General features: G+C 31.3%; 1 protein-coding gene across 2 annotated transcripts in view; it reads right to left on the reverse strand.

Annotated features, from left to right (window-relative positions):
* Nucleotides 1-873: 873 nt before the first annotated feature.
* The window catches only part of Arf6 (ADP-ribosylation factor 6), a 35,279-nt gene continuing 9,408 nt past the window's right edge, over nucleotides 874-26,744 (reverse strand). The window contains exons 2-5 of one of the 2 annotated variants that reach the window (XM_035366073.2): nucleotides 23,327-23,439; nucleotides 16,182-16,285; nucleotides 13,991-14,189; nucleotides 874-2,526 (exon numbers count right to left, since the gene is read on the reverse strand). In XM_035366073.2, the coding sequence (XP_035221964.1) occupies nucleotides 2,384-2,526; nucleotides 13,991-14,189; nucleotides 16,182-16,285; nucleotides 23,327-23,408 (528 nt within the window). In that variant the 5' untranslated portion in view covers nucleotides 23,409-23,439 and the 3' untranslated portion in view covers nucleotides 874-2,383. Of the gene's footprint in view, nucleotides 2,527-3,152; nucleotides 5,145-13,990; nucleotides 14,190-16,181; nucleotides 16,286-23,326; nucleotides 23,440-26,744 lie in introns of those variants that run through there. The other variant, XM_085814932.1, reaches the window with a different exon arrangement.

The following is a 26,744-nucleotide window of genomic DNA, read 5'->3' on the forward strand; positions in this document are numbered from 1 at the left end:
AGATGTTTAAAAAAAGTACAGATATTACTTAAAAATGAAAGGGGACCGTTTTCAGTAATGTTCCACATGAAATTTAGTTTATCATTTCTTCTGTTGGACTAGTTCAAGCTTATTGTGTTATCATCAGTCTCAAAACAGAAATTTCAAGGAAAAAGATGTTGATATACACAAACCAATGTTTGCTTTTCGAAAGCCTTTTTAAAGTATAATAAAAGTTCATGGTTTTGATCCAAGATTTAGAAGGCACCGAAAAGTTATGGTTGTCTATATTTTGTGATTTAGCATTATACCAGTATCATAACCATTTTCTTGCTTTCAATCATGCTGAATCTCAGATGTAAGATTTATGTATGCCAATATGTGTTTTATTACTATATTACATTTTGCAACCAGTTCTAAGGTTTTCTAATTCTCCTGAAATTTGTTGGGACATCACATTTTATTATCACTTGTTGCTATTTTTTTTGTTGCCAAATTTAATCTTGTGATCAAACTTACCTAGTACAAATGCAAGTATTTCCTTGCCTGTCAGGGAAAACCAAATAAATGATATAATGTAAAATTTTTATGATTTGATACAAGATGCAAAAAATATATTATTTATATGTAAAGTATCAACATTTCCTAACACTTTTTATAAATATCTATACAATGCAAAGATTGCAAGCTAAACAAAATTAAAATCAATTTTATATATTAAAAATCTCACATGACTGCCTACTATTACAGAAAAAGTCATTTGCAAGAGAAAGAATTTCAGCATGATTTGCACGACTCCTAAAAGTAAGGAAGTTTTTGAATCCTACAGATCTACCACTATTTTGATATGTGAAATGTAACATAGTTAAATACTTATTTAAAAACAAGACTAAAGATGCTTTGCCAGTTTTAATGAAAGTATGGCAATGGAAGTTACAGAAGTATATCAGAATTTATGGTTCACTAAAATCAGATGGTCTTACAGTTACAAGAAAAGATATTAAAGTTTAAAAACAAAGATGATGATTAATAAATAATAAAAAAGTTACAAATTTTTAATTCAATTTCCACACATATTTCTTTTTTTAAACTCACTAACGATTCAAACATTTCTTTTTTGGATCAAGATCTCACAGAATTTAGGTTATAATTTTATCACAGTAAAGGCCCACTGATGATAAAATTCTGGCTTCAGGAGAATACCTGTATAAAAAATGAATCACAGCTATTTGATTCAAATATAACTAATTTTCTCACATTAAAATTGCATAATTTTAAAAATGAATTTTAACTAGGCAAAAATCAAAAAAGGCCCGGAGTCTTACTGAAAACTGAACCAGGGCATTTTGCTTTGAATAGCTAGGTTGTTCTTACTGAAGCCAGCAACTAGGTATTTTCCACTTAAGGATTAGAATAATAACCTTGATTATGTGTCTGTTGACATATGCCCTTAAACTCTACAATTTAAGTCACTGATGGACTTGCACTATTTATATTAAATTTATTATTCACGGCATTACCAGGGAAAAAAAAAAAAAAAAAAAAAAAAAAAAAGGGGCAGAGCAATAAAATATTTACAATTAAAGATGATTTCTTAATTTTTAGAATGCTGAATGCAGGGAAAGAAGTGGCGCAAACTAATAATCCAAGATTTGTCATTTTTTACAAATATAATTTACACAGGAAAAACTATGTAAAAATTTATTGATTTCATTCTATAATGTAAAAAATATTCATAATTTTAGCTATATTCTAAAGTAGATTTATGAAATAAATGACATACAATAATGAAATACAGAAATTTTTGTAGATGCATGGAAATATATTCATGAAACCATAAAATACAAAATTTATAATTAAAACTTCAATAAAATCTGGAAGAAATATAAGAATGTAAAACTAGATTTGCACTATAAAACACAAAAAGGAAAAATCTGATAAATAACATGATGCCCATTTCAACCACCATAATCCAAAAAATAAATGCACCAGGTGGCAAAAACCAGGAAATAGCATCATCAGACAAATGAACTTGAATGAAAATCATGAATCATTGCACATATACATAAAACCATAACACAGAAAAAGGTTGGTACAACATATCACAATATTTAATGTTATACAGTTCATATGTACAGAAAAGTCAGTAGAAAGCCTATATGGGAACATATGTGTTGCTGGACTTTGTACAACTCGGTAAAAGTATTATCATCATTAACCATACACTGCACAAGTTTTGCAACACATGAAATCAGGTGAATAAGACATTGCTTCATTTCCTTCTCTGAACTAACCAGATGAATCAATGCTTCCGAAGCTGTAAGTATAGAACTGGTACCAATTAAAAAGAAAAACTGATTCACATAGTGAATAGAAAGGTCTTTAAAAATTAAGTTCATAATCCTCAAGATTTATGATTAGAGGTTAGCCATGTAAGTCCTTCATACAGTCCATCACCTGTTGTAGCGCAGGAAGGCTGAACATACCAGTTGCGATCTCGAATACGAGTAAGACCAAGCTTTTCCTGAATTTCATATGGCTTCATTGCTGAAATGAATTGTAGATAATTATATATCATAAAAACAAATATTGCATTATGGAAAAAGGATAAATTTTTTTTCAGAGTTATCATTTTTCTATCAGTTAAGTAATCTAAAATGTATATAAAAATTATGTAATTGTACATTACATAGAACTAATGGAAGCACTAAAAATACAAATTTCTACAATATTGTTACATGCATATGAGTTTGTTATGGATTGAATGAACACAGAACCAATAAATGCTTGATGAACATTTCCTTTTTTAAAAATGCTTCACACTTCTGAAACTTTCCATACAAAACTACTTGTACAGCTCTTCTCAACGTGATAGAGCACAATCAGTAGTTACCCCTTCAAACTTCTAAGAACACTGAACACAAAGCAATGCAAAGTGCATCAACAAAAGCTAGCACAGTGATCCTCTAAGATAAACTGCTGATGCTTTCTCTGGTCTTACACAGTTTTCCCCTGGTCCACCAGAGAAATTTCCAGCAATTTCAATTTCTCAAAATTGCTATAAGGTTATACACAGTTACATAGGGATTAGAACAAAATGTTATCAAGCTTGGTCTTAAAAAAAAAAAAAAAAAAAAAAAAAAAAAACCCACCCACCCACTGCCAGCTTGGTGTTATCTCACCAGTTTGGTGAGACAGCCATTCACTGCAATATTAAACAGTAGCCCTATTTTTTCTGGTGATGCTTTGCATTCTCAAGCTTTTCATACTACTTATAAATGAATTTTTAATAATCTTGCATAAAATTAAATACATACAAGATGCTATATTAAGTTGAGAATCAAGGCATTAAGTATCTTAAGAAATATTACGTTAGTTTTTTTTTATCAGCCATATAAAATATAAATACCAACATAATGTTGTATCCATAAGTTTAACATAAGTAAAAGAAACAAAATAACAGTTTTTTTTTTTTTTTTAAAGGTGATCTCAAATACAACATTTCACTTTCTTTTGATAAAATGAAACAAGTTAGTAAAATTAATACCATTCAAAGACAGCAGTTCTTCATTTACATTAAAATTTTTATTAAATTGCAAGTTTTTGTCTCAGTTTAAGAACAATGATAAACTGTAGCAAAAAATATAATTTATAATTTTACAAAACATTGGCCTTATTTTTCATATTATTCACATTTTGCAAATTGTAATATTTTTATTAGCAAGTAGTGCAAAAAATTTAAAACCATCCTCTGGTTACCTGGTTTCAAGAATCTGAACAAAAAGTAACAACAAATACTAAACTGATCATAACCAATTTTAACAATTTTTTAAATACTAAAACATAATTTTCTTAAAGGTTAAATACAAGGGTCGTTCAAGGTTGACCAGGACTTATATTTCTTTAGAGGAAAGAGATAGCACAAGAAGCACCAAACTATGTCAGCTTTTCAAAGTATTCTCCGTGCATGTCAAGGCACCCTTGCCATCGTTGTGGCAGCTCCCAGATTCCATTGGCATAGAAAGAACTTGGTTGTTGTCATAGCCATTGGAGGACATTGTTTCGCAGTGCTTCATCTGTCGTGAATTTCTTCCTTCCCATATGGTCTTTAACTCTTTCACAACCAATCCGCCCCACGCGGCTCTACATTGAGACAACCAGAACCTCCCGAAAACGGCCGAGATTGCAATCTTGTTTTCTTCCCTACCCCTAAAAGGTATCCAGTAGCAGGTGCAGCTTCCCCTAACAGGTTTCTTATCTTTTGGTTGCTCGTGACATTTTGTTGTTGATTCATTTTTGGTAGAGTGTACTTTTAAACTTTAACCAAAATGCTCAAATATTGCAAAGTTTCAACTAAAGAAGAAATTGAGGTATTCTTTTTAATGATACAGACGAGTCAGATTTGGAATCAGAACTTTCACCTCATATTTAACTCTATTGCGCATGCATTGTGAACAAATTCCTTTGGAATGAACAATGCAATATCGACTTCAAGCAGTGCCTTGCCATTCTTTTACCTTATGTTTTTTTGACCCTCCTCAGATTTTATAGCTATGAATAATTTTGAGCTGAAAACATAATATGAAATTCAGTTGCTGTAAAGGACAATAAGAACCCACAGTAATGCAAATTTCAGATCTGTCAGATGCTTCCCCTTCATGCTGTTGCAATTTTAACAGACTGCAGTTTATTTCCTAGTAGAATGTTACTACGTAATATTGGTGGGTGTCAGAAAAATGTTCTTTTAAATAATCAATTACGAATCTAATACCTTGTTTTACTTTTATACAACAGCATAGTCTCCGAGATAAATTATTTCTTTAAAAGGACAGCATTCATGAAAAGTTTATGCATCACTGCTCTAGTTTATTTAAAAATGTTTCTGATACTATTTATAGATTAAATAGTACTTTTACATACACTTTTAACTGAAACAAGATTAACATTAAAGATCAATTCACACTTGATTCCAATAATCCCAGCAGTTAACTGATACACAGAATTATGATCCAACTGACCCTGCCTGTGCAAACTCACTTAAACTCTTGACAAATGTCAGCTCCTGATAGCAAACAAATGAGATGGAGATCGCTTACATTCTCATGCTTACATTTATTTCATTCCATATGGTTTTTCCTGATCTTTGAGCTGTGCGCTCTGCACAGCTAAAAAAAAAAAAAAAAAATCACAAAATGTATTATATAGTATTTAATTATTATAAAATACAATAATGTATTCTGCTACATTAAACCTTATGTAAAAAAACTTATTACATAATATTGAATTATTCAGGGTTAGCACACATTTCTGAAAACAGAAATTAAGTACTTCTAATGAAATAAAAATTAAAGTGAATAAATTAAATGAAAAATATTATCTATGCCTGAACTTCACTTTTGTAATACCATCCTAAAAAGAAATAGATCCGAAAGTAGGATGCATCATTATTAAACATAATTATTAGGTTGAAAGAAGATAAGCGACATTTTATTTACGTTTTAGTAACAATTACAGGGTTGCCACTCAAACAGGAGAATGAGATTCCCTGACTTTTCCAGGTTTTCCAGGTGTGTTTCAAGAAAATTCCAGTCTATCCGCGTAATGTACGTTGGCTGTGCTAAGAGGTAAATTAATTATGGTATTACTTGTATTGTGTAGCAAATTCACTTAATTATTCAATAAATCCCAGAGGACATTTATTCTTAATTATTCTTGGTATACTTTGTTTGATAATTTTGTTTAGTTTTCCACTTAATAAAATTTAAGATATATACATTGGATAACAAATGTATGTTTTATTTAATTATTACTCATGATCATCACCAGTTCAACACGAGGCTAATCCGGTCCTTATAAATCACAACGCAATGCTAAATAGTTAGGTTAGATTTTAGGTAAATTTAATTTGCGTGAGGTATGTTCTTAAAAAGCACCTTAACACTTGAAAACACAAATATAATTATAATAGTTGTTTTTTTCTCCACTGAAGATTGAGATTAGAATCTTCCCAATCTGGAACAAAATAAGGCTTTTTTTTTGCAGACATTCTGCAGCTAAACGGAAGAAAGAAATCTATTTTAATAAATTGAGGTATTTTATATTTATTTCGCAGCATACATAATGAAAAAATATGTGCATTAAATTTCGTGATGGTATGTCGTCATACTGCTATAATTTCTGGATTATGCTAGAGAAAATTTCCTGAAATTTGGAAATGTTATTTACTAATAATAAATAAATTTAGTGGGAAGAAGCAACATTAAATTATATGAATAACATAAAAATAATTACTTAAAAATTGAATTAGAATAATCAACGATATTTTAACGAATATAGTTATATTACATGGCTAGCCTAGATGACTGATTACTATTTTTTTATTTTACTGCAAAATGGCAAGGTATTTATTAAAGAGAAAGAGAAAAAAAAAAAAAAAAAAAAAAGGTTTAAAAAGATTTTGCGGTAAAATTCTAGTATACGGTAAGGCTTTGGCACGATTTTGAAAATTGTCACCAAGACCAAAATGACCCGTTTACTGCGCATCATGATGTCGCCAAATCTTATTATTATTCTAACCAAAGAACGTCTATGTAAAGAAGAAAAGGTTCCATACAAGTAAAATGCTATTACGCCGCTAGAATGCGGAGGGAAAATTTGCCAAGGGATTTGGCGACGGAACCTGGCGGCCAGAATTTGCCTCTCCGCGATGTGTACAGGAAATTGAGAAACACGTGTTAAGAAGAAACGCTCTTTGACAAAAAGAAAACTACGAAAATCCGTTTTTAAAACTATTGAGAAAAATCCACGCAATAATTTTAAAAACGGATTTTCGTAGTTTTTTTTTTCCCCTGAAAATAACTAATCCATGAATTAATTTACTTGCGCCAAAAAATATTTTCTTTTCCTTTGGAGTTTAACCACTTGCGCTACGTGGTGTTCACATCGCTCACGGTTTGAGACAAAAGCATCTCGACGTGCGTGGCACGTCTTTTTAGCGCAAGTCGTTAAAGAAATTTTAAACGATATTCATTTTATGAACTCTTGATAACGTGACCTTCGAACTTCGACACCGGTTTCGAGCTTTGGCAACAGATATATCAGACATGCACAGCTGTTTCCCTCTATGATGGAACGAAGCCACGTCTGTTGCAGAGAGGTTTTCCTTCTTTACAATACATATTCTTTGATTCTAACCTCCATGGTACCGTATACTAGGATGAAACCCATTTTGTTTTATACGAGAACAGGTACTTTCTTTAGTTCATGCACTGCACATGCGATTCTCGAGAATACTGGAAACCAAAAGTTGCGGGAAAGTTGCTTTGCCTTTCTAAAAGACAATCAAATCGGAGCTGCGAAAATTGGCTCTATGCCAGCTACCCGAATGACACTCACGTGATACATAATTCGCCAAAAAAATTTATCTCTTCCGACGTCGGCGCAAAAATCGCTTTTTTTGGCGGGATCGTTGTATGAACTTCCCTGACTTTTCCAGATTTTGACAAAAATACTTAAATTCCCTGATTTTTCCCTGAATATTTTGGTCAATTTTCGAATTCCCTGACTTTTCCCGGTTCTCCAGGTAGCGTGGCAACCCTGCAATTAGCTTTATGCCGATTCTTTTTTTAATGTCTCATTTTGTCACATATTTTCTTAGTCTAGAGGTTTAATAAATAGGTAGACTTTATGTCAAGCGGCATATGTTAAAATGAGAAGTAAAATCATCAGCATAATTCATAACAAAAGACTGGCTGCTATTATCGCTGCTGCTTGCCTAGAGAGAGAACTGCTGATCAGAACAAACTTTAATAGCCTGATGTAGACACAGTTGGGCTTCGTTTGATGCAGTTAGTGTCGTAGCTTGATATAAAATTCCGGGGGTTGTAACCCAGTAATAAGGTTCCAATAAGCCACTAAATCACCAGAGGTGATAAGTTGTTTTGCATTATTTTAAGTCTCACTAGATGTGAAGAATAACGTTTACATAAAATTTTACAATTTTGTATTTTATCTTGTGACCAAGGTAAGGATTAACACGGTTCGTACACATTTCTGAGCATTGAAATTAAGTACTTTTAAGGACCATTAGTGAAAAAAATTAAGGACCTATGAGCGAATATTAAAAATATTATCTATGCCTGAACTTCACTTTTGTAATACATGATGCATTATTATTAAACATGACTTAATTAACATAATTATTATTAAGTCTGAGAATAAAATATATGAAATTTATCAAGGAGAATTATATATTTTACACTTATAAGAACTGAACATATTTGAAAGAAGATAAGTGACATTTTATTTACGTTTTACTAACAGTTTTACGTTGATTTTGTTTTATACCTCATTTTGTCACATACTTGCTCAGTTTAGAGCTTTAGTAAATAGTAAGCAGATTTTATGTCAAGCGGCATAGGTTAAAATGAGAAGTAAAATCATAATCAGCATGATGAACAACAAAAGACTGGCCGTTGTCACTGCTGCTGCTTACCTGCAGAGGTTGCGACTCAGTTAATATACTTTAAGGTTCTAATAAGCCACTAAAGGAGCAGAGGTGATAAGTTGTTTTGCATTATTTTAAGTCTCACTAGATCCGAAGAATAAGTTTTACATGAATTTTTACATCTTGTGACTATAATAACGATTAATGAAAGGCAATAACTCGCTTTAATATGCAGAGATAATTTTTAAGGACAAGCAGTAAGCAGTTATAAGTAACTAAATTAGGTATAAGATAACCTTAGTCATTATGGATTTACATGGTCACTATTAAATTTTATTTATTTTTAGCCCTATTAAAATTCCAATCTAATAAAATTTCACAGCTTAAAATACATGTAATTTATGACATTGATTCTTAAACGTTATTCGGATAATTACACATAAAACATTTATGTTTTGTAGTAACAAAACTCAACAAAATATTTACACGTCTTTTTAATTTGAAGCCTTCCCAGACATTTTGTCTAATTTATATCGATTTCTGTCTTTTTAAGCACTTTTTTTAACAATTAGGAATTTGTCTCAATACACAAAAGAATGTTCTCATTAATTTCTGTGTGTTTTATCTCCTAACCTGTCAACCTATCCATAATGTACATATGAAGATTTATTTGATCTGGTAAAAGTTAAATAGTCCAAAACACATCAACAGATATGAAGCAAATTATCACTATGTCTGAAACTAATTACAATGTAACAAAGTAAACAAATAAATATTAAGCTTTTTTTTTTTTTTTTTTTTGTAAATTTTGATACCCTTTAGATCATAATTGCTCTTTATTTCATAAATTACGGTTTCATATTTTTACTTTTATGATTTCTGCATGCCATCTTACCAGATTTAAACTGATGATCTATAATCCGGAATCGCCGAAGTCCCAACGAGTCCGGATTAAAGGCTTTTGACTGTGTAATGGTTTCATTGTTCTTCCAGAGCTTGGCGCAATTTACGCTCTGGAGAAAAAAATGCTGTATATTTTGAACATTCTGAGACAATTACATGGAAAAAACCGTTACCATGAAAATATTAAAAATACATTTTTAATTAATTACATAGCTAGTTTGCTTTTGCTAAGAACTGTTTCATAAATGGTGCTTTATTGCATTGTACCTTGCTTATTTTCCACATATAATAAATGGCTGAAATGGAACTTTATAATATCACAGCAAAAAATAAAAATGTTTTATTTTAATCTTATCTCATAAATATAATTCAAAAATGTAATAATATTTTAATGAAATTTATCAGTGTTACAATGTTCTAAAAAAAAAAAAAAAACTCTCGAAAATACCCTAGATCTCGGAATTAAAAATTTTCTATAGAAACAGATCTTAAAATTGCCAAAATTGACCATTGAAGAGCGTTTAATAAAAGAATTCACATCCCCAAAAGCGAAAAGTTGTTTAAGAGCTCTTCATTATAAAAAATGAAATAATTTTGAAATGCTCAAGTTTCAGTTCCTGCTCAGAAACTCGAGTATCCCACCATTTAATATTAGAAATAGGAACAAATTATAATCCATGAACCCATTTAAAAGATAACCATATTTATTAGGAAATCGCCAAAACTATTACTCTAAAATGTTAATTCACACTCAAAATGGCAATCGTAAAAACAGACAGAAATTTCTGATGATTAAAATAAGGACCTTCTGACGATTTTGGCCGAAATTAAGGACTTTTAAGGACCAAAAATCGATTCCAAAATACTTAAGGACTCTTAAGGACCGTACGAACCCTGATTAATGAACGGCAGTAACTCATTTTTATATGCAGAGATAATTTTTAAAGGTAAGCAGTTAATTATGAATAATTAAATTAGGTAGTTAGATAACCTTAGTCAACATGGATTTGCATGGCTACTATTAAATTTTATTTATCTTTTAACAATATTTGTTATAAAAGCCCTATTAAAATCACAATCTAATAAAATTTCACAGTTTAAAATACAGGTTATTTATGACATTGATTCTTAACCCTCTGAGCGTTATAACTGGCTTTATCCAGTCATCAGAAGTTTTGCTACTTGGCATATATTAGCTTATAATTTAAGATATTTTGCTTTCTTACTTTCTTTAATAATGTAAATATCATCTTAATGAAAGTAAGTTTATGAAAATACAGACTAAATAAAGTAATTATACAAACTCAATTAATAAATGCTGTTTAAACACCGGTTTTCATGAAGGATCTAAAATCGCGTGCCGCTCAGAGTGTTAAACGATGTTAGGATAATTACACATTAAAAACTATAAAACATTTACGTTTTGTAGTAACAACACTCAATAAAATAGTTATGTGTCTTTTTAATTTGAAGCCTTCCCAGACATTTTGGCTAATTTATATAAATTTCCTTCTGTTTAAGCATCTAATAATTAGAAATTTATCTCAATATGCAAACCAGTGTTCTCACTAGTTTCTGCATGCTTTATCTCCTAACTTGCCAACCTTTTTACAATGTACCTACGAGGCTTTTCTTGATCTTCTAAAAGTTAAATAGTCCAAAAGCCCCACCAGATGTGAAGCAAATTATCACTATGTCTGAAAGTAACTACAATAACAGACAAAGGTTTAAATAAGCCTCTTATTTAAAAAGGACTTAGAACATAAAGGCATGTTTTTTTGGTAACAAAATCAATTACAGCTCGTGGTGATGTAATTAAACAAGAGTCAAATTCAAACTAAAAGTGTGGACTTGTGGTCAAAGACTAAACAATTTAATTTAAACTGGCTCAGTAACTCTATCGTCATAACAAATTCAAATGTCAGCAGCGATAATTCAAAGATGAATAAATACAAATTATCAGAGATGACATGAACAATCAAGCAAGTGGAGGTCACAAACACACTCTGTCTTGTACTTCAAAAATTTCAGTTGGAAAAACTGTCTGATTTGCATTCTGGTGAGAAAATAGAAATGGGAAATTATATTAAAGTCTGAAATAAACGACTGGGTAATTTACATAATAGCTGTACCTATCTTCTAAGAATAACTTTCTTTCTCTTTATGCATTCAGTTCCTTTCTTCAATATGTTTCCTTTTCATTTTAGAAGTTTTGGATTTAATTAGATTTCTGTTATTCTAAAGAAACTAAATGCAATTAGGACACATAGAAAAAGCTGCTAATTTTATTTATTTAGTAATATGAACATTAAGAAAAAATATGAAGTATATGTGGTAAGAACCAGTTACACAGATGGTGTGGCAGAATTTTTAGAATTTAGAGACACACCGAGCAACAAAATCTAGAAATGGCAAAACTTTTAGAATTTAAAGCAGGCATTGAAAGCAGAATTCGGGATCCACAGTGAGTGTATCAGGTGGGAAAAATGCCTAGCACCAGCCCTGTGTATGATGCATTAAGACATACTGGATGAATCTTTAAAATTGTCAGTTTTCGTTTTAATAAAAAAATTCCTTTCTATAATGCCTGTCCATGTGATATGATGATTAAAAGCATTTTCCATGTTTTGGTTTAGTGAAAAGTAGAGAAAATAAAAGGAAGACAAATGTGCTAAGAAAAAGATTCTAGTATCAGTAGTAAAACATTCAAATATGTTTTCATTGTTCTTCGAGACATTCTCCAAAAAGTAAGAAATTCATCACAAACTTTCTGTAAAGTAAATCCATTACATGTTAATACCAAGGAGACATTTTAAATTTTGTTACATTTTTCTGGAATCCTCTAGAATTGTGGATCTGTAAATCTTGCTTTCAAATCCTTCTAAACTTTCCAAGCTGTAATGTCTAAAATCCTACTAAATCTAAAAGAAAAATTACCCTAACCAATTCTGTATCAGCAAAAAGACGGAAATATATTGACCTCCCCCCACACAAAAAAGGTAAAATTAATTTTATGGAGAAAACTGATGCATATTCTGAGATGGGAAAAACTCTTACCATGAAAAAAGTGAAAAGACATTTCTAATTAATTACATAGCTATTTTGCTTTAGCTAAGAATTGTTTCATAAATTGTGTTTCATAGCATTATACCTTGTTTATTTTTCAGATGCAAAATATCATAGACTAAGTGGCTGAAATGAAACATTATAATATGATAGCAAAAATTAAATATGTTTTATTTTAATATTATTTTTTAAATATAATTTCAATATATTAACATTATTTTAATGAAATTTATCAATCTAACAATGTTTAAAAAAATCTGATGTGTACACCACACGACTTCCTTGTACGGAATATTAAATTATACGCAGTTTTCTTGCATTTCATTTAAACTTATTGGATTGAACTAAATCTACTTCGCCGACAGCGTATAAACCACAATAGAATAAATGCATTCTTTAAAATTCACTCTATTTGTTTACCATAGAGACACTCTGGCGCTAGGTTCACTTAACAGTATTATATTTTGTTCATATCATAACTCAGATTGCACAAAATTTATACCATTTAAAGAATTATCTAATCGTTGCCACATGTTCTATTCAAATACTATAATAAAGCTAGAACGATGTATACAAGAAATTAAGCAAACAAAACAAAAAAGAAACAGTTTTTCACAGACGACTGAGTATTTCTCATTCAATTAATTCAGTTCTCACTTCGGGACAAGGCAAAAATACATAAAAACTCAAAATATCTGAATTAAAAATTATGAAGTAAACCTTAAACACTTATTTCCTCGAAAAAATTCCAGAAAGGATTCAGCATGATTTAATTCGCAATAATAAATGAAGGCGTTATCTTTGTTGTTGCGAAGCTAAGTTTCTCTAGATTGGCAACAAATCCACTATTCTGCTGTTTCAAATGTAAACAAGCAATGGTCGCCACCAAAAAATTATTAGGCTTAGCGGCACTTGAACAACTTTAAAATTGTTGACAATTCTAAAAATATTGCATATAGATTTACTAAAGGCATAAAAACCTTAACCGTAAGATAAGAACAACATAATTCAATCATTTTTAAAGCAAAAAATATACAATTTACAAACATATAAGAGTAAAGAAACTGAGATCACTGAGCCAGGTAACCAAGTGGATATATATATATATAAATATATTTATACATATTTGGTACGGCCGATTGCAACCAAAATACGAGGTGCACATCTACATGTTATAGCAGTCCTATACACAAAATTTCAACGTTCTGAGGCTACTCGTTTTTGAGTTATGCAAGATACGTACGTACATACGTTCGTACAGACGCCATGAAAAATTCTCTTCAGAATTCATTTTAAAAATAGTGAATTTGGAGAAAATAGTGTTTTATTCTGTCCTTACTTACAGATATCATGGAAATACATCGTTAAATTGCATTCGAAAGAGGTCAAAATGGATATTTTCGTTGAAATATGCTGCCTGAAACTTTTCGCGATTAGAATACTTCCTTTTTACTTCGTACAAGGAAGTAAAAAGGTTGATGTATAATTAGATCCACACCTATTTTACATATTATTAATAAATACCAAATGCTTCTAAATAAAAATTACAGATGAAAACACATGGTATAATTTAAGTAAATAATTTATAATATATACCATCAGGCAAATCTTGTTTATTAGCAAATACTAAAATAATGGCATCTCTCATTTCTCTATCATTGATTATCCTGTGTAGTTCTTGTCTGGCTTCATCTATTCTGTCTCTGTCAGCACAGTCAACAACAAATATTAAACCTTGTGTACCAGTATAATAATGCCTCCATAGTGGGCGGATTTTATCTTGTCCTCCAACATCCTATTCAAAAACAAACTACTGTGAATAATAAAAATTATTGTAACTCAAATTACAACTAACAAAAAGACCAATACATATCCATAATCTTACTGGGGAATTAGTATATATATATATATAACAGTAGTAGGTAGAAACATTGCAGCGATCATAGGTCTTACGTCTAATTACTAGTTAGCTTTACAATTTCTTTTTCAATTATATATATATATATACTTTTATAATACATGAAACATTTTGACTTTTAGATGGATCAGATTATGAGAAAATTCTACTACTACAGAAGAGTAGTAATAATTCAATCTAAATGGGACATGGTACAGTTGGATGATCGGCAAAGTCAGATGATGCAGAATGTTACAAATACATCTCAAACTGATAAAATACATTCATTTTACATCCTAGTAACTTGAACAAACTATAAATTAATGCAGTATGTACCACAAAGAACAATCAAATCTGCTGATGAAAGTTGATAATTAGTTTTTGTTTGCGATTTTCACCCATCTACATCTTGCAGTCTCCGCAGAAGTAAAAATTTCATTGATGAAATTTCTCCAGCTGCTCTATGCATTTCAAATGCTATCCCCAGAGCTTTGTATCCTTTGGTGTGAGGTATTCTGCCTCGTTTTCTGCCATCACAACTTCGTCTTCAGTAACTTCTGTATGTTTCTTGTTCAGCCCCATATTAATGATTTCTTTATCTATCATTGTATATTCCTCAAGAAAACCATTTATTTAAGCTCTCCATTGTTGCTTCAGCTTTCAGACAAAAGCAGGTTCTTTTTCCCCTTTTTGAAGTCATCACCACAGAACAGGATACATAAATAAAAGGTAAAAATACATGCTGTGAACTGTATACTGTCACAGAAACAAAGTCAACTCATTAGCAAATACAATTTGGTGCTGAGGTTGATGAACTGAGCATGAGCAGACCGCTGTGTTGTGACTCTAAGCCAGTAATGAAGCACAAATGCTTCTTACTCGTATGATCAACAATTTGTGATTTTTAAGAACTTTTGCTTTTCTGCTAACCAGGTCGGATATAATGGAAGGTCAAGATAATATAGTTCTAAATTTAGTTACATTTTCAAATACTTCTAAATTCATTTAAATTTCATCTTTTCAGGCATCTCGCAGAAAATTCAGCTTTTAATTTCCTCAAACAAACATAATGATCATTGATGAACAAGTTAAAATTTTTTTGCCACATAGATAAAAACTGGTAATTTTAAATAAACTGACCCTCACTAAATATGTCATTTTCTCTAGTTAGAAATCAGTGCCAATCACCATATCCCGTTAGGGTCCCATCTGCCTTGATCTCTCTTTGAATAACTGCATATAAGAACTGAATTTTCATAAAAACTCTGCATCCTAGCTTGTGATAATTAATTATAGGAGACAATGAATTAATTAAAAGCTTGCTTTCAGCTTTATTATTTTTTAGAATTGTAAATGCCACTACACCAAAGGTCTTCAATGTAGCTAGTTCATCACTACTAAATTTCGTGTGAAAGTTTTCACTTCAAGTTCATAACATACATATATAATATACGTATATAGTACTACAAAACATTTAAAAACAATAATATCCCAATATTATTTCCGCACAATATGCTGCTGAAAAATTATAAATATATATAAGCCATTTTAAGTCTAATCGCTTAGTCTTAGGGAAAAAAATACACTAAGTTTACTCATTCAGTTTAATGACCCGTTAGGAAGATGGTAATTACAATATACTCATTAATGTTACAAAAGAAAACATTGCCAGGATTACTACACTGTTTAAATAAAAGCTAATAAGGAAGGGAAAACGCTTTTTGATACATGCTCACTAAAGTAGCCACACATTACCCTTTGACAACACTTGCACATTACAAAGGTGTTTCGACAGCTACGTGTGATGGCCACTTAACAAAGAAGTACTCTATTTACACACATAAAAAGTCAAATTTTTAATAATGTTAAAAATAAGAAAACGAAACTTACCCACACATTGAATTTGACATTTTTGTAAGTAACAGTCTCTACATTAAAACCTACTGTTGGTATAGTTGTAACTGATTGTCCTAATTTCAACTTGTACAAGATAGCTAATTTCATTAAGGAATTTTTTAAAAAAGTTTTAAATATCTATAGATAACATAGATTAAAATAAGTACTTTCCCAATCAATATTAATCTGTTTCATTTACGAAAAAAATACCAACAGTGATTTATTTGCCTGGGTAAAACACAAATTAAAGCAATTAATATTTAATATACACTGGTTTTCAAAAATTGAGCAACAAACTGAAAATTCAGAAAGCAGTTCTTTCCCACCCACCAATTTTTTAAAAGTAGTTTTTATTTTAATTCAAAGCTGTAGCAGGTATATTCTATCTGTATTCCTATCTGAAAAAATGTTCTTGAATGAATCTACTCAGGAGTGCAGAAATTATTTAGTGCATAGTATCCAAGTTAATTCAGTACATAAACAATAAAACAATTTTGAGATAGCCAAACTGTAAATATGAATTTGAGACAACTTTTGACAACAGAATTGCATTATACAGTCAAGTCGTTAATTTGGACACCCATAATCCAGACCTCAAAGCTACAAACTTTCTGCGCATGGGTCAACGCAAAATGCTTTGACGCATGCGCGTAAGACCTTTACGGCTGCGCATAATACGTTTATGCATGTGCGTTTAATGTATAACGGACGGTATAAGCTAAAATTATCTAATTATCTATTTCAGTTAATATTGCAGATTGCGTTGTTCCTTAATCTTCGAATTGGATCCGGCTTATTATTTTTTGAAGACTGTTAGAGCAATTTTATAAAAGTAAGCTTGAACTTTCCATTATGTCAAATAGAATTTCCAATATATATTTACTAATATGTAAAGGATCTACAAAGCGAAAGTATGTTTCGAAGTCCATTAAAAAAAAAATGGAATTGCTGCAAAAAATGGATAAAGGCATACCCTTTGTTTCTCTAACTATTCCGAAATCTGTTTATCAATTTTACGCTGCTCTGTGTGTGTGCGTGCGGGGGGGGGGGGGGGCGTCGCGGCACGCAATTATTTGGAAGTTGATCTGTCAGCACTATCCTTATCTTCAAGGCAGATGTTTTTATTTTATTTGGCTTATAATTCCTTACTAAATGTAGTATTTCATCTCGATGTACTCCGTCTTTGATATGATTAAACCAAATTCCTTGTCATTATAATTCGCTTCCGATAGTGAAGAAAGTGACACAGAGGTTATTGAAAACGAAAAAATTTTGATTGACAAATTAGTGGGTATTCTCGACACAGCAATTATAGGACTTCAACAGCGGAACTTTGTAACTGAACAAGAAATTATGTCTGTTTATAGAATTAAAGAGAAAGTATTATCACATGAAACGAAGCAACTTGCATTGAAAGAAATGTTTAATAAAGTAAACAAATAAATATTAAGTTTTTTTTTTTTTTTTTTGTAAATTCTGATACCTTTTATTTAGATCATAATTGTTCTTTATTTCATAAATTACAGTTTCATATTTTTAATTTTATAATTTCTGCATGCCATCTTACCAGATTTAAACTGATGATCTATAATCCGGAAAAATCGATAACCCGGAATCTCCGAAGTCCCGACGAATCCGGATTAACGACTTTTGACTGTACAGTGGTGGTAAAAATTGCGGACACTTTTGGAAATTTTGATGTGTTTGAACTTTGTATGCTTATAGAAAACGTTACGTTTCACAAAATGCAAACTTGTATATATCATTTTAAAGAGAATTTATTACTGAATTCAATACAAAACACAAAAATCAATTATTTGCAATACAAAAAAAGTGAAACGATAATAGTTATTGATATACATTAGATAGTGATGATTGCAGTGAGTTATCAGTACTTAGTAGGGTACGCTTTATTTTTGATTACAGCTTCACATCAAAGTTTCATTGAGCTGAGAAGAGTTTTAAGCTCTTCTTTCATTATTACATGATGCCAGGACACAATTATAGCCTCAATTAGTTCCCTTTTATTTGATGGGCGCCTCATTCGGACAAGAGTTTTCAAACGGTGCCACAAATGTTCGATAGGATTGAGGTCAGGACTGTTTCCTGGCCATGACAACAATTTAATGCTCTTTGTACGAAACCACTCTTTCGATATTTTGGCCGTGTGGCAAGGAGTAGAATCTTGCTGAAAAATAAACGAAGCATTGTTGGGAAAGAGATCTCTGAGGGAGGGTAGAAGTTTTGGTTCTAGAATAATGTCAATGTATTTTCTGGCATTCAGTGTCCCATCGATGACATGAAGGCGACAAATACCACCTGCTGACATGCATGACCAAATCATAACACTACATAGGTTCTTCACAGTTGCTTGAATGCAGTCAGGATGTAGTTGTTCTCCTATTCTACATCTTGCATATTTTCGCCCATCACTACCGAATAACGATATCTTAGTTTCATCACTCCATATAACTTGAGACCACTGATCATCTGTCCAATTAATGTGTTCCTTTGCCCACTGTAGTCTTTTTTTTTTTTTTTTTTTTTTTTGTTGCTGAAAATTAAGATAAGACTTTTTTTGTGGAATTCTACCTCTCAGTCCAACATCTGTTAATCTTCTGATTGTTTTTGAACTGACAGAAACACCAGCATCATTCAAATCACTTCTGATGGCCGCTGATGACATTTTTCTATCTTGGAGACATAGTCTTTTTATTCTTCTCTCATCAACAGATGTGGTGCACCTTTTTCGGCCTTTTCCTTCTTTGTTTTTTAATTGAATTTGTCTTCTGATATCGTAAACAAAACTTTCGGACTCCAGATGTAGTCACTGAACCACCCACCTGTTTTGCAATTTCAGCATAGGAAAGGCCACTTTCTCGTAACACAATAATATTACATCTCTTTCTAGGTGTCCAATCTACTCCTTTATTTGATGCCATTGCTTCTTGACTAAATATTTAAAATCTTTACAAAATTTCCTACTTGTAATTGCAGTGTATAAGAAACAGGTCCTACTTCTACAGAACAAAGCAAAATAATGAATTGTTTCAAGTGTAAACATGATGTCAGCTTCTGCTGGCAGTTACTAACATTTGATTGGTTCTCAGAACAAGAACAGTGATTGACCAGGAAAGCTAGACATTACAAATCACTTCATAACTGTGTTTTTTATTTATATTAAAGTACATATAACTTTTTTTATTGCAAATAGTTGAATTTTGTGTTTTGTATTGAATTCAGTAATACATTCTCTTTAAAATGATATATACAAGTTTGCATTTTACAAAATGTAACATTTTCTATAAGCATACAAAGTTCAAAAACATAAAAATTTCCAGAAGTGTCCACAATTTTGGCCATCACTGTATAGCCATAGGCTGATTAGAAGGTCAGTGATTGTCTGATGCTGCAAGATGGCTAAATGTCAGCTATTCCATGGTAACGCAGTTGTGGAACCAATTTGTAACTACTGATTCAGCATCTTGAAGGCAGGCCAAGAGTGACCACTTCTGCAGATGAGCGGCATCACGACTTACAGTACACTGCAACAGGACTGCATCAGCCATGCAGACTAGGCAACTGGCATTCAGCACCCTGTTTACCTCCCACTACTGGAAGGAGCATTTGAATAGGGCACATAGTCATGTAAAGTGGATTGAAAATCAGTAAAAGTCTGTTCTGTTTGCCGATCAGTTTCACCTTGCTTTACAGTGATTCTCAACATGTTTACTTATAGATAGAAGCAAACATTTGATGTCCAATGTTTAACACATGGGAAAGGGATACCTATGCAGGAGATATTGTTCTTGTATGGGGAAGAGTGTCATTAGGTGGGCACACAGACCTCTATGCGCTGCCACATGGAACTTTCAATGCTCAGAAGTATAGAGATGACATATTGGATATTATCGTTCATTTGTATGCTGCCAAAATACACAAACCTTCAGTTTGCAAACAGATAATGCCTACTCTCACACTACTTGTGTCATGGTCCTATTTCTCAAAGAAAAAACTACAGTCCAAATAGAATGGGCAGCACCCTCTACCAACCTTAATCTCATGCAGCAGAGTGGGATGTACTTGGGCGGCGGCGGTGGGTTTCCTGGTGCAAAACCTTAGCAGTTATATACACCAGAACATGCGTCAGGTAATTTTAAACAAAAATGGACATATAAACAAACAGACAAGATAAAATAACAAGAATCGCATAAAGTGCAGTAATGAAAATGATACACAATGATAAAATGCTCAAAATAAACAACTACACAGGCCAACATTTAATTATCTCATACACAAAACTAGAATAAAGTCATCACACACAGGACATATTAAAACGATAAGGTCATCAAAATCAAAACAAATTAAAATAATAAATACCCGTTTTCTTTCAGGTATTGGAACAAATTCGGATTGACCTCTTTCCCAAGTGTTAAAATGTTTTAAATGAAGTTGTTTAAAAAATGACAAACTGACATAATACCGTTACAATGTGAGCACATAGGTTCACTCTCTGCTTTTAACAGATAGTCTTGTGAATATGCGAGTGACCAATTCTCAGGCAAGTTAACAAAATAGGATATATTAGAAGTCAAACAAACAAACAAACAAACAAACAAACAAAAAAAATCAGCGTTATATTTTCAAATTTCACGGGTCTAGTTTCAATGGTTTTACCGAACAATCAGCCTCAGCTGCAAAAGTGCAAATGAACTGTGCTTTTGCATTCCACGATTTATTCATTTGAACACACGGTAAACAAATGGGCAGTTTTCTTGCCATACGAAAACTAGAGACAAGGGCTGTTTCAGTTTCTTATTACGAGACCCAACCTCCAAAGAGAAAACCCCAAGGGAGAAGGGAAGGAAAAACATTCCATCCAAGAGAAAAGGAGACGGAAATGAGGATAAATCACTGGGGCTCCAGGATCACGACACCTATCTCACCAAGATGATCCCCTGAAGGGCTAGGGTACCTTCCTATCTGTACTCTTGGGGGGTGAGATGCTCTTGGGAGGCAAGCTGCTGGCTTCCAGCATCATAAACAACACAAGAAATTGTTGTCATGCCTATATTGCTGCTTGGGGTTATCACACTCACTACTGAGACATTTTTTTTTTTTTTTTAATTTAATTTATATATCTGAATTTTCAGACAGGAAATTTTATGTCCCTGCCGATATCATAAAATGTAAATATCCTGTATAATATTTTCTTACATTTTTAAATTACAAATATAATAACGACTAGTATCGCTAAGTTTCATCCCATTTGCTTACATACATTTTGAATAATCATAAATTTTCCATTTGTTGCTTGATGATGGAAAACAGTGTAGTTGCATGATGATGTTTTTTGACAGTAACAGTTAAAACTCACAATCAATTTACTTCAATTTTTCACATTTTGAAATAAATGCAATAAACATGTATACTGTAATGGATTTTATCACAAAATACACTTAAATAAAACTGTTAAAAATGTCTTCCTATTTTTGCAAAAGCCAATAAAACTATACGTTAATAATTCAAAGTATAATCACATAATCAGAGGCTAAAAAAGATAAGACTTTTTAGCCATTGCTTCTCTAATTGCACAGGACATTTCAAACTGATTTCACAACTATTTTTTGAATGGTTTATTAGAGACAAATTAGAATCAGATAACACCTTTCAATAAATGTAACTGCAATTTACATTTCAGTAATTCTCCTAAACAAAGTTAACTCCCATTAGTTTTTATACTTCTGATTCTATTAAAGACTATATTTACGAATAAAATTTTCAAAATTAGATGAATTTAACAATTTTTACTTGAAGATAATGTACTGACAGTTTCAAGAAAGCTGTATATAATTGGATTTCATTATTTATGGTGTTACTTCTACTGATATCAGCGAGGGGGGGAAGTCTTCAATTTAGTAAAAGTGTCATGAACAAACGATGCAAAAAAGAACTTGAAACAGCAAATTGTCTTGTAACAGATCAGAATAACAGTACATATGAAATATGCTGCAGAAGCATTATTATTAAAAACAAAAAAACCTCAAAATTTGAACATTGGAATACACAAAAGCTTCCTTTATAAACCTAAAAACTAAACCAGTCATGTCCTTTTCAACAACAAATATCTGGTATTATCTACTCAGTACTTCTTCCGCAAGAACCTATTTAAATGAATATTCTACAATAGATTCAGCTTCTTCAACATTTGAAACAAGAGAAAGAGCTGTATTTGAGACTTTAAAGCCAACCATAAATAGTTTCGTAAATGGAGATTTCATAAATTGGTGATGTTCCAATTGATCCTTTTTCCAAAAGTAATGACAATTTTCCTCCCAATTTAACCTCAATTGGAAGTATCTTTTGACCATCATTTGCAACCTAGACTTCATTTTCTACCTCTACTTAAACATAATTCTGTAAGAAGCAGCTACTGGATACATAGAAAAAAAAGAGGAAAGGGGGAGGGGAGTTTAACAAATTTGATCATGTTTAAAATATTGAAGTACTCTTAAAAACTATTATTTAAATATACAAATTAAAAATTCATAAAAGTTGGTTTATAAAACATTAAATAATAATTCAAATTGAAGCTTTTACTAAACTAATACCTTTAGACGGCCCAAGAGTGTATACCTTTGTTCATTTCTCCCACTATCCTTAAAGAAATGGTATCTTGTTTTACAGCTTCAAAATTATAACAGATTCTGTAAAATTGGGAGACAGTAACAAACTGCCATTTTATAGCATATTTTGGAAATGCATAAATGAGATTAAAAACTTTCTTTAAAATTATAGAAACTAAAAATATAAAAGGGGTGAATTAATACTTAGTGTCACCAAGCTGGTGGGCTTATACCCATCTAATCCATTCTGATAAATACATCATTCTGAACTATGAATGCTCATTTATGTTCTTTGTAATAAATGTCACAAAAAGAGAAGGCACGCTAAAAATTACAAAACAATTTACTGTGGACAAATATTAAATTATACTAAAAATATTAATAATGATTGTATCAAATGTACGTGTGTGTATATATATATATATGACAGAAAGAGAACTCAAGTTCAGGCAGACTTTATATATAACGATATAAGTAAAAACTGATGTCAAGATTTCATTAGGAAAAGGATACTTGTTTTCCCTGCAGCATCTAAGCCCAACATCAATATTCTCATCTCCTTATTACCAAATATCTTGGATAACAGTTTCCCCATTTCATTAGGATCACACACCAAGCTGCTACACCTACATTGAAAGATAGAAACGTGAGAAACCATGCAAGAAAAATTTTAGCAAAATAATATCATTTAAAATATTATATAATATAACTGTATACTTAAATTAACAGAAATATTCATTTTCGAATACAAATTTTATAGATAGAAACCCAGAAAAAAGATATATGCTTTCATACATAGTGATTCTCTGATCATGGGACAAACTTGGAGGGGCGGCTAAATGCACTAAAACATGTATTTTTTGTACAGGAACATAGGGTCTAAAGTGACGTGTTAAGGCACAAATGCAAAAAATGTGTTTATTTACAAAATTAACACAAAATGCTTCTTTAAGCACTATATTGTTTACTATTAAGTACTATATTCTTTAAACAACTGATTTCATAAGAATTATTTGCCTATGAAAAGAATTATCTTCTTTTCATTGTTGATAAAACACAGATGTTACCTTGAAATACTAAAAATTAGGTTTCTCACGTGAAAACAGGTACTTTATGGAAGGCTTTTTTGCTGCGTGGCAATGCCAATCCAAAATAACTAAAAACTGACTTGTATAATGCATGAATCAGGTTAGTAATTTATTTACAAAATGTTTCTGACAGAAAATATATTAAGATTTAATAGGATATTTTAAATTTTATGTTCTTTGACTAGTTACATTTTATAATTTTCTTACACTTTTACACTGAGAAAATCCTCAGAAGGGAAGGAAAGCTTTTATTTTTCAAACTACTTTTAAATATAATGAAAATAAAATTAATAACCAAAGTACACACACATGTGTGGATAAACTTATTAGGGACCATATACTGTTGTAAAACAAAATATAAACATTAACAGATTATATCAAAGGTTTCTTCATATGTCTACATTAAATTAAGTAAATTCAGGTAAGTCAATTTAATACATTGACTGTCATGGGGTCACCAGTGAGTGGCGAAGCCAAGATTGCTAGAAACACATAATTCGAGTAAATTTTTAATTTTTCAATATTATCAAAACGCTGTGGAGAAATTAATGCAATATAGAACATGGGAAAAATAACTTTATATATATATATAACACGTAGGTTTAAATATTACGTGCATATCTTGCGATGTCTTATACTGAAACTCCCTAATCAAATGAAAGTTGAACAAATGCAGTCTCCATAGCATGTCACAACTTTTTTACCCTTAGCCTAGCTTTTCAAAAAAACTTTTTTAATTTTTCACTTTACAAAATTATTGAGTGACCCTAGTCTTTCACAGCACTTTTTTTTAAGTTCATGACGTGGTAAGAGTTAATAAATTCATTAACTTGTCTGTTGTAATTCATATTTCAGAAAACTATTCAACGAATAATGAGAAATTCATACTGGCCAGATGGATTAGATTGGATTATTCAATTATGGCAAAGCACACAAGGGCTATCTGCCTAAAGGGAGGGATGCCTTCCTGAAGGACTTTCTAAGGGAAACTGGCTCGAATACTCGTTACACATGGGGAAAACCATGAAAACGCCCATGCAGCCAGCCCGTTCATGGAATTTGAGCCTCGGACCGAGCTACAGTGTTCAGCAACTTTACCGGTTGGCCGCTGGTGGGTTCACTGGCCAGATGGACTTGAATTCTAATGATTTAAGTTTCATTAATTTAACAACTTTATCACTGGGAAACATTTCCAAAAGTTGAAAAGCAGGTAAGTCAGCTGCAATGATAATACTCTGCTATACTCAATAACTTTCCGTATTTCCTTGTTGAAGCGGCCACTACAAGTACTTTGATAAAATTTAAAATTTGGCATAAACTAGAAAAACACCATGACAAGCTTAAAAAAATGAACAATTGCAATGTGTAGGGAAAAATAACATTCATCATTGTGGATTGCCTAAATTCAGCAACTGATGCTATTATAGAGTCAAAACATTGGTACTCGGGATTTTTATCCATATTTAACTGTTATTGCACCATCAGTCCAAGTATATATGAAATGCAAAGATCGATGACTTTTTTTACACTTCTGCTCAGTATGCAAAATTCCTTACATCTGAATAAATAAAAATCACTGCTGCTTTTCAGTTGATGGTAAGTTAAATACAATTAGAAGGGGGGGGAATAGCAAAGAACACAAAATAATAAAAGATACTATGAAGAAGCTATTGCTTGTGATCCTTCCACTTTATGGAAGGAAAGTTTTAAAAATAGTCATTATTTTAGAGGGATCAAAACTAAAAGAACAATATTAGGGTTAAAATGAGCATGGAAATCACATATGTTGAATGTTATATAAATCTCACACGCATGCATGCACATAATTCTAATAGTAGACAGCTACTTGGTACTATTTCGTTAAAGCAGCGTCAGTTAAAATGTGCCGCTTTTTTTTTGGCCACCAACTGTTGCCGAGTATGAAATTATAAAATAACAACAGAGTTCAAAAGACTAAAAAGAAATTAGGGTGCTACTTTGGTAGACAGTTGCACGGATTTTGGCGAAAAATACGACTTATGGTAAACCCATTGCTGGATAAGTTATTTATGGTAACCGATACTTTGTTGTCATTTTATTATGCATAAATTCCGTGTTTTAAATATGATTTATAACTTTTAAATATTAAAAAAATTTAATTTTGCATTTTTATTTGAAATAAAAATTTTATTGTTTATGATATTTTATGTTGTGGATGATATAATCAATGACGTCACCTTACTTTAAAAGTAATTAGTTTTAATATCTATAAATTTAATCTAATGTTTTAAACATTATTTATGGGTGTTAAATATTAAAATACAATTTAATTTTGCATTTTTTTGAAAAATGATATTATTATATATGATTATTTAAATAAATTTAATTCTAGGCATGATGTAATCAGCTCTCTGATTGGTTATAGAACATTTGTGCACTAACGAGCTGTAATCAGCTCCCATATTGGTTACTGAAAATTTGTGCATTAAGGCGCCATTTTAAAATTTAATTCATATCTTCGAATTCCTTCAAAGATGAATGTTGTTCAACAGTTCAATATTATTAAACAATATAAAAAGAATCGTATGATCCAGGATAAAAGAAGACCTGGCCGACCATCAAAACTATCCAATGTAATAAAGCGAATTATCGTTCGAAATATTAAACAAAATCCAAAAATGAGTTTTCCTAAAGTTGCTGCTGATTTACAAGCATTATATGGAGTAATTGTTAATCCTGAGACTATTAGAAGAGTAATTCGATATCACGGTAGAGCAGCCAGGAAAAAATTCTTCGTAAGTGAAAAGAATAGAAAATTCAGACTGGCTTTCGCAAAATCCAACATAAATAAGAACTCTGATTAC

Source organism: Stegodyphus dumicola, chromosome 4 (assembly GCF_044657685.1).
Source record: "Stegodyphus dumicola isolate Sdum_Otavi_A_Nest chromosome 4, ASM4465768v1".
In the NCBI taxonomy this organism is placed as follows: domain Eukaryota; kingdom Metazoa; phylum Arthropoda; class Arachnida; order Araneae; family Eresidae; genus Stegodyphus; species Stegodyphus dumicola.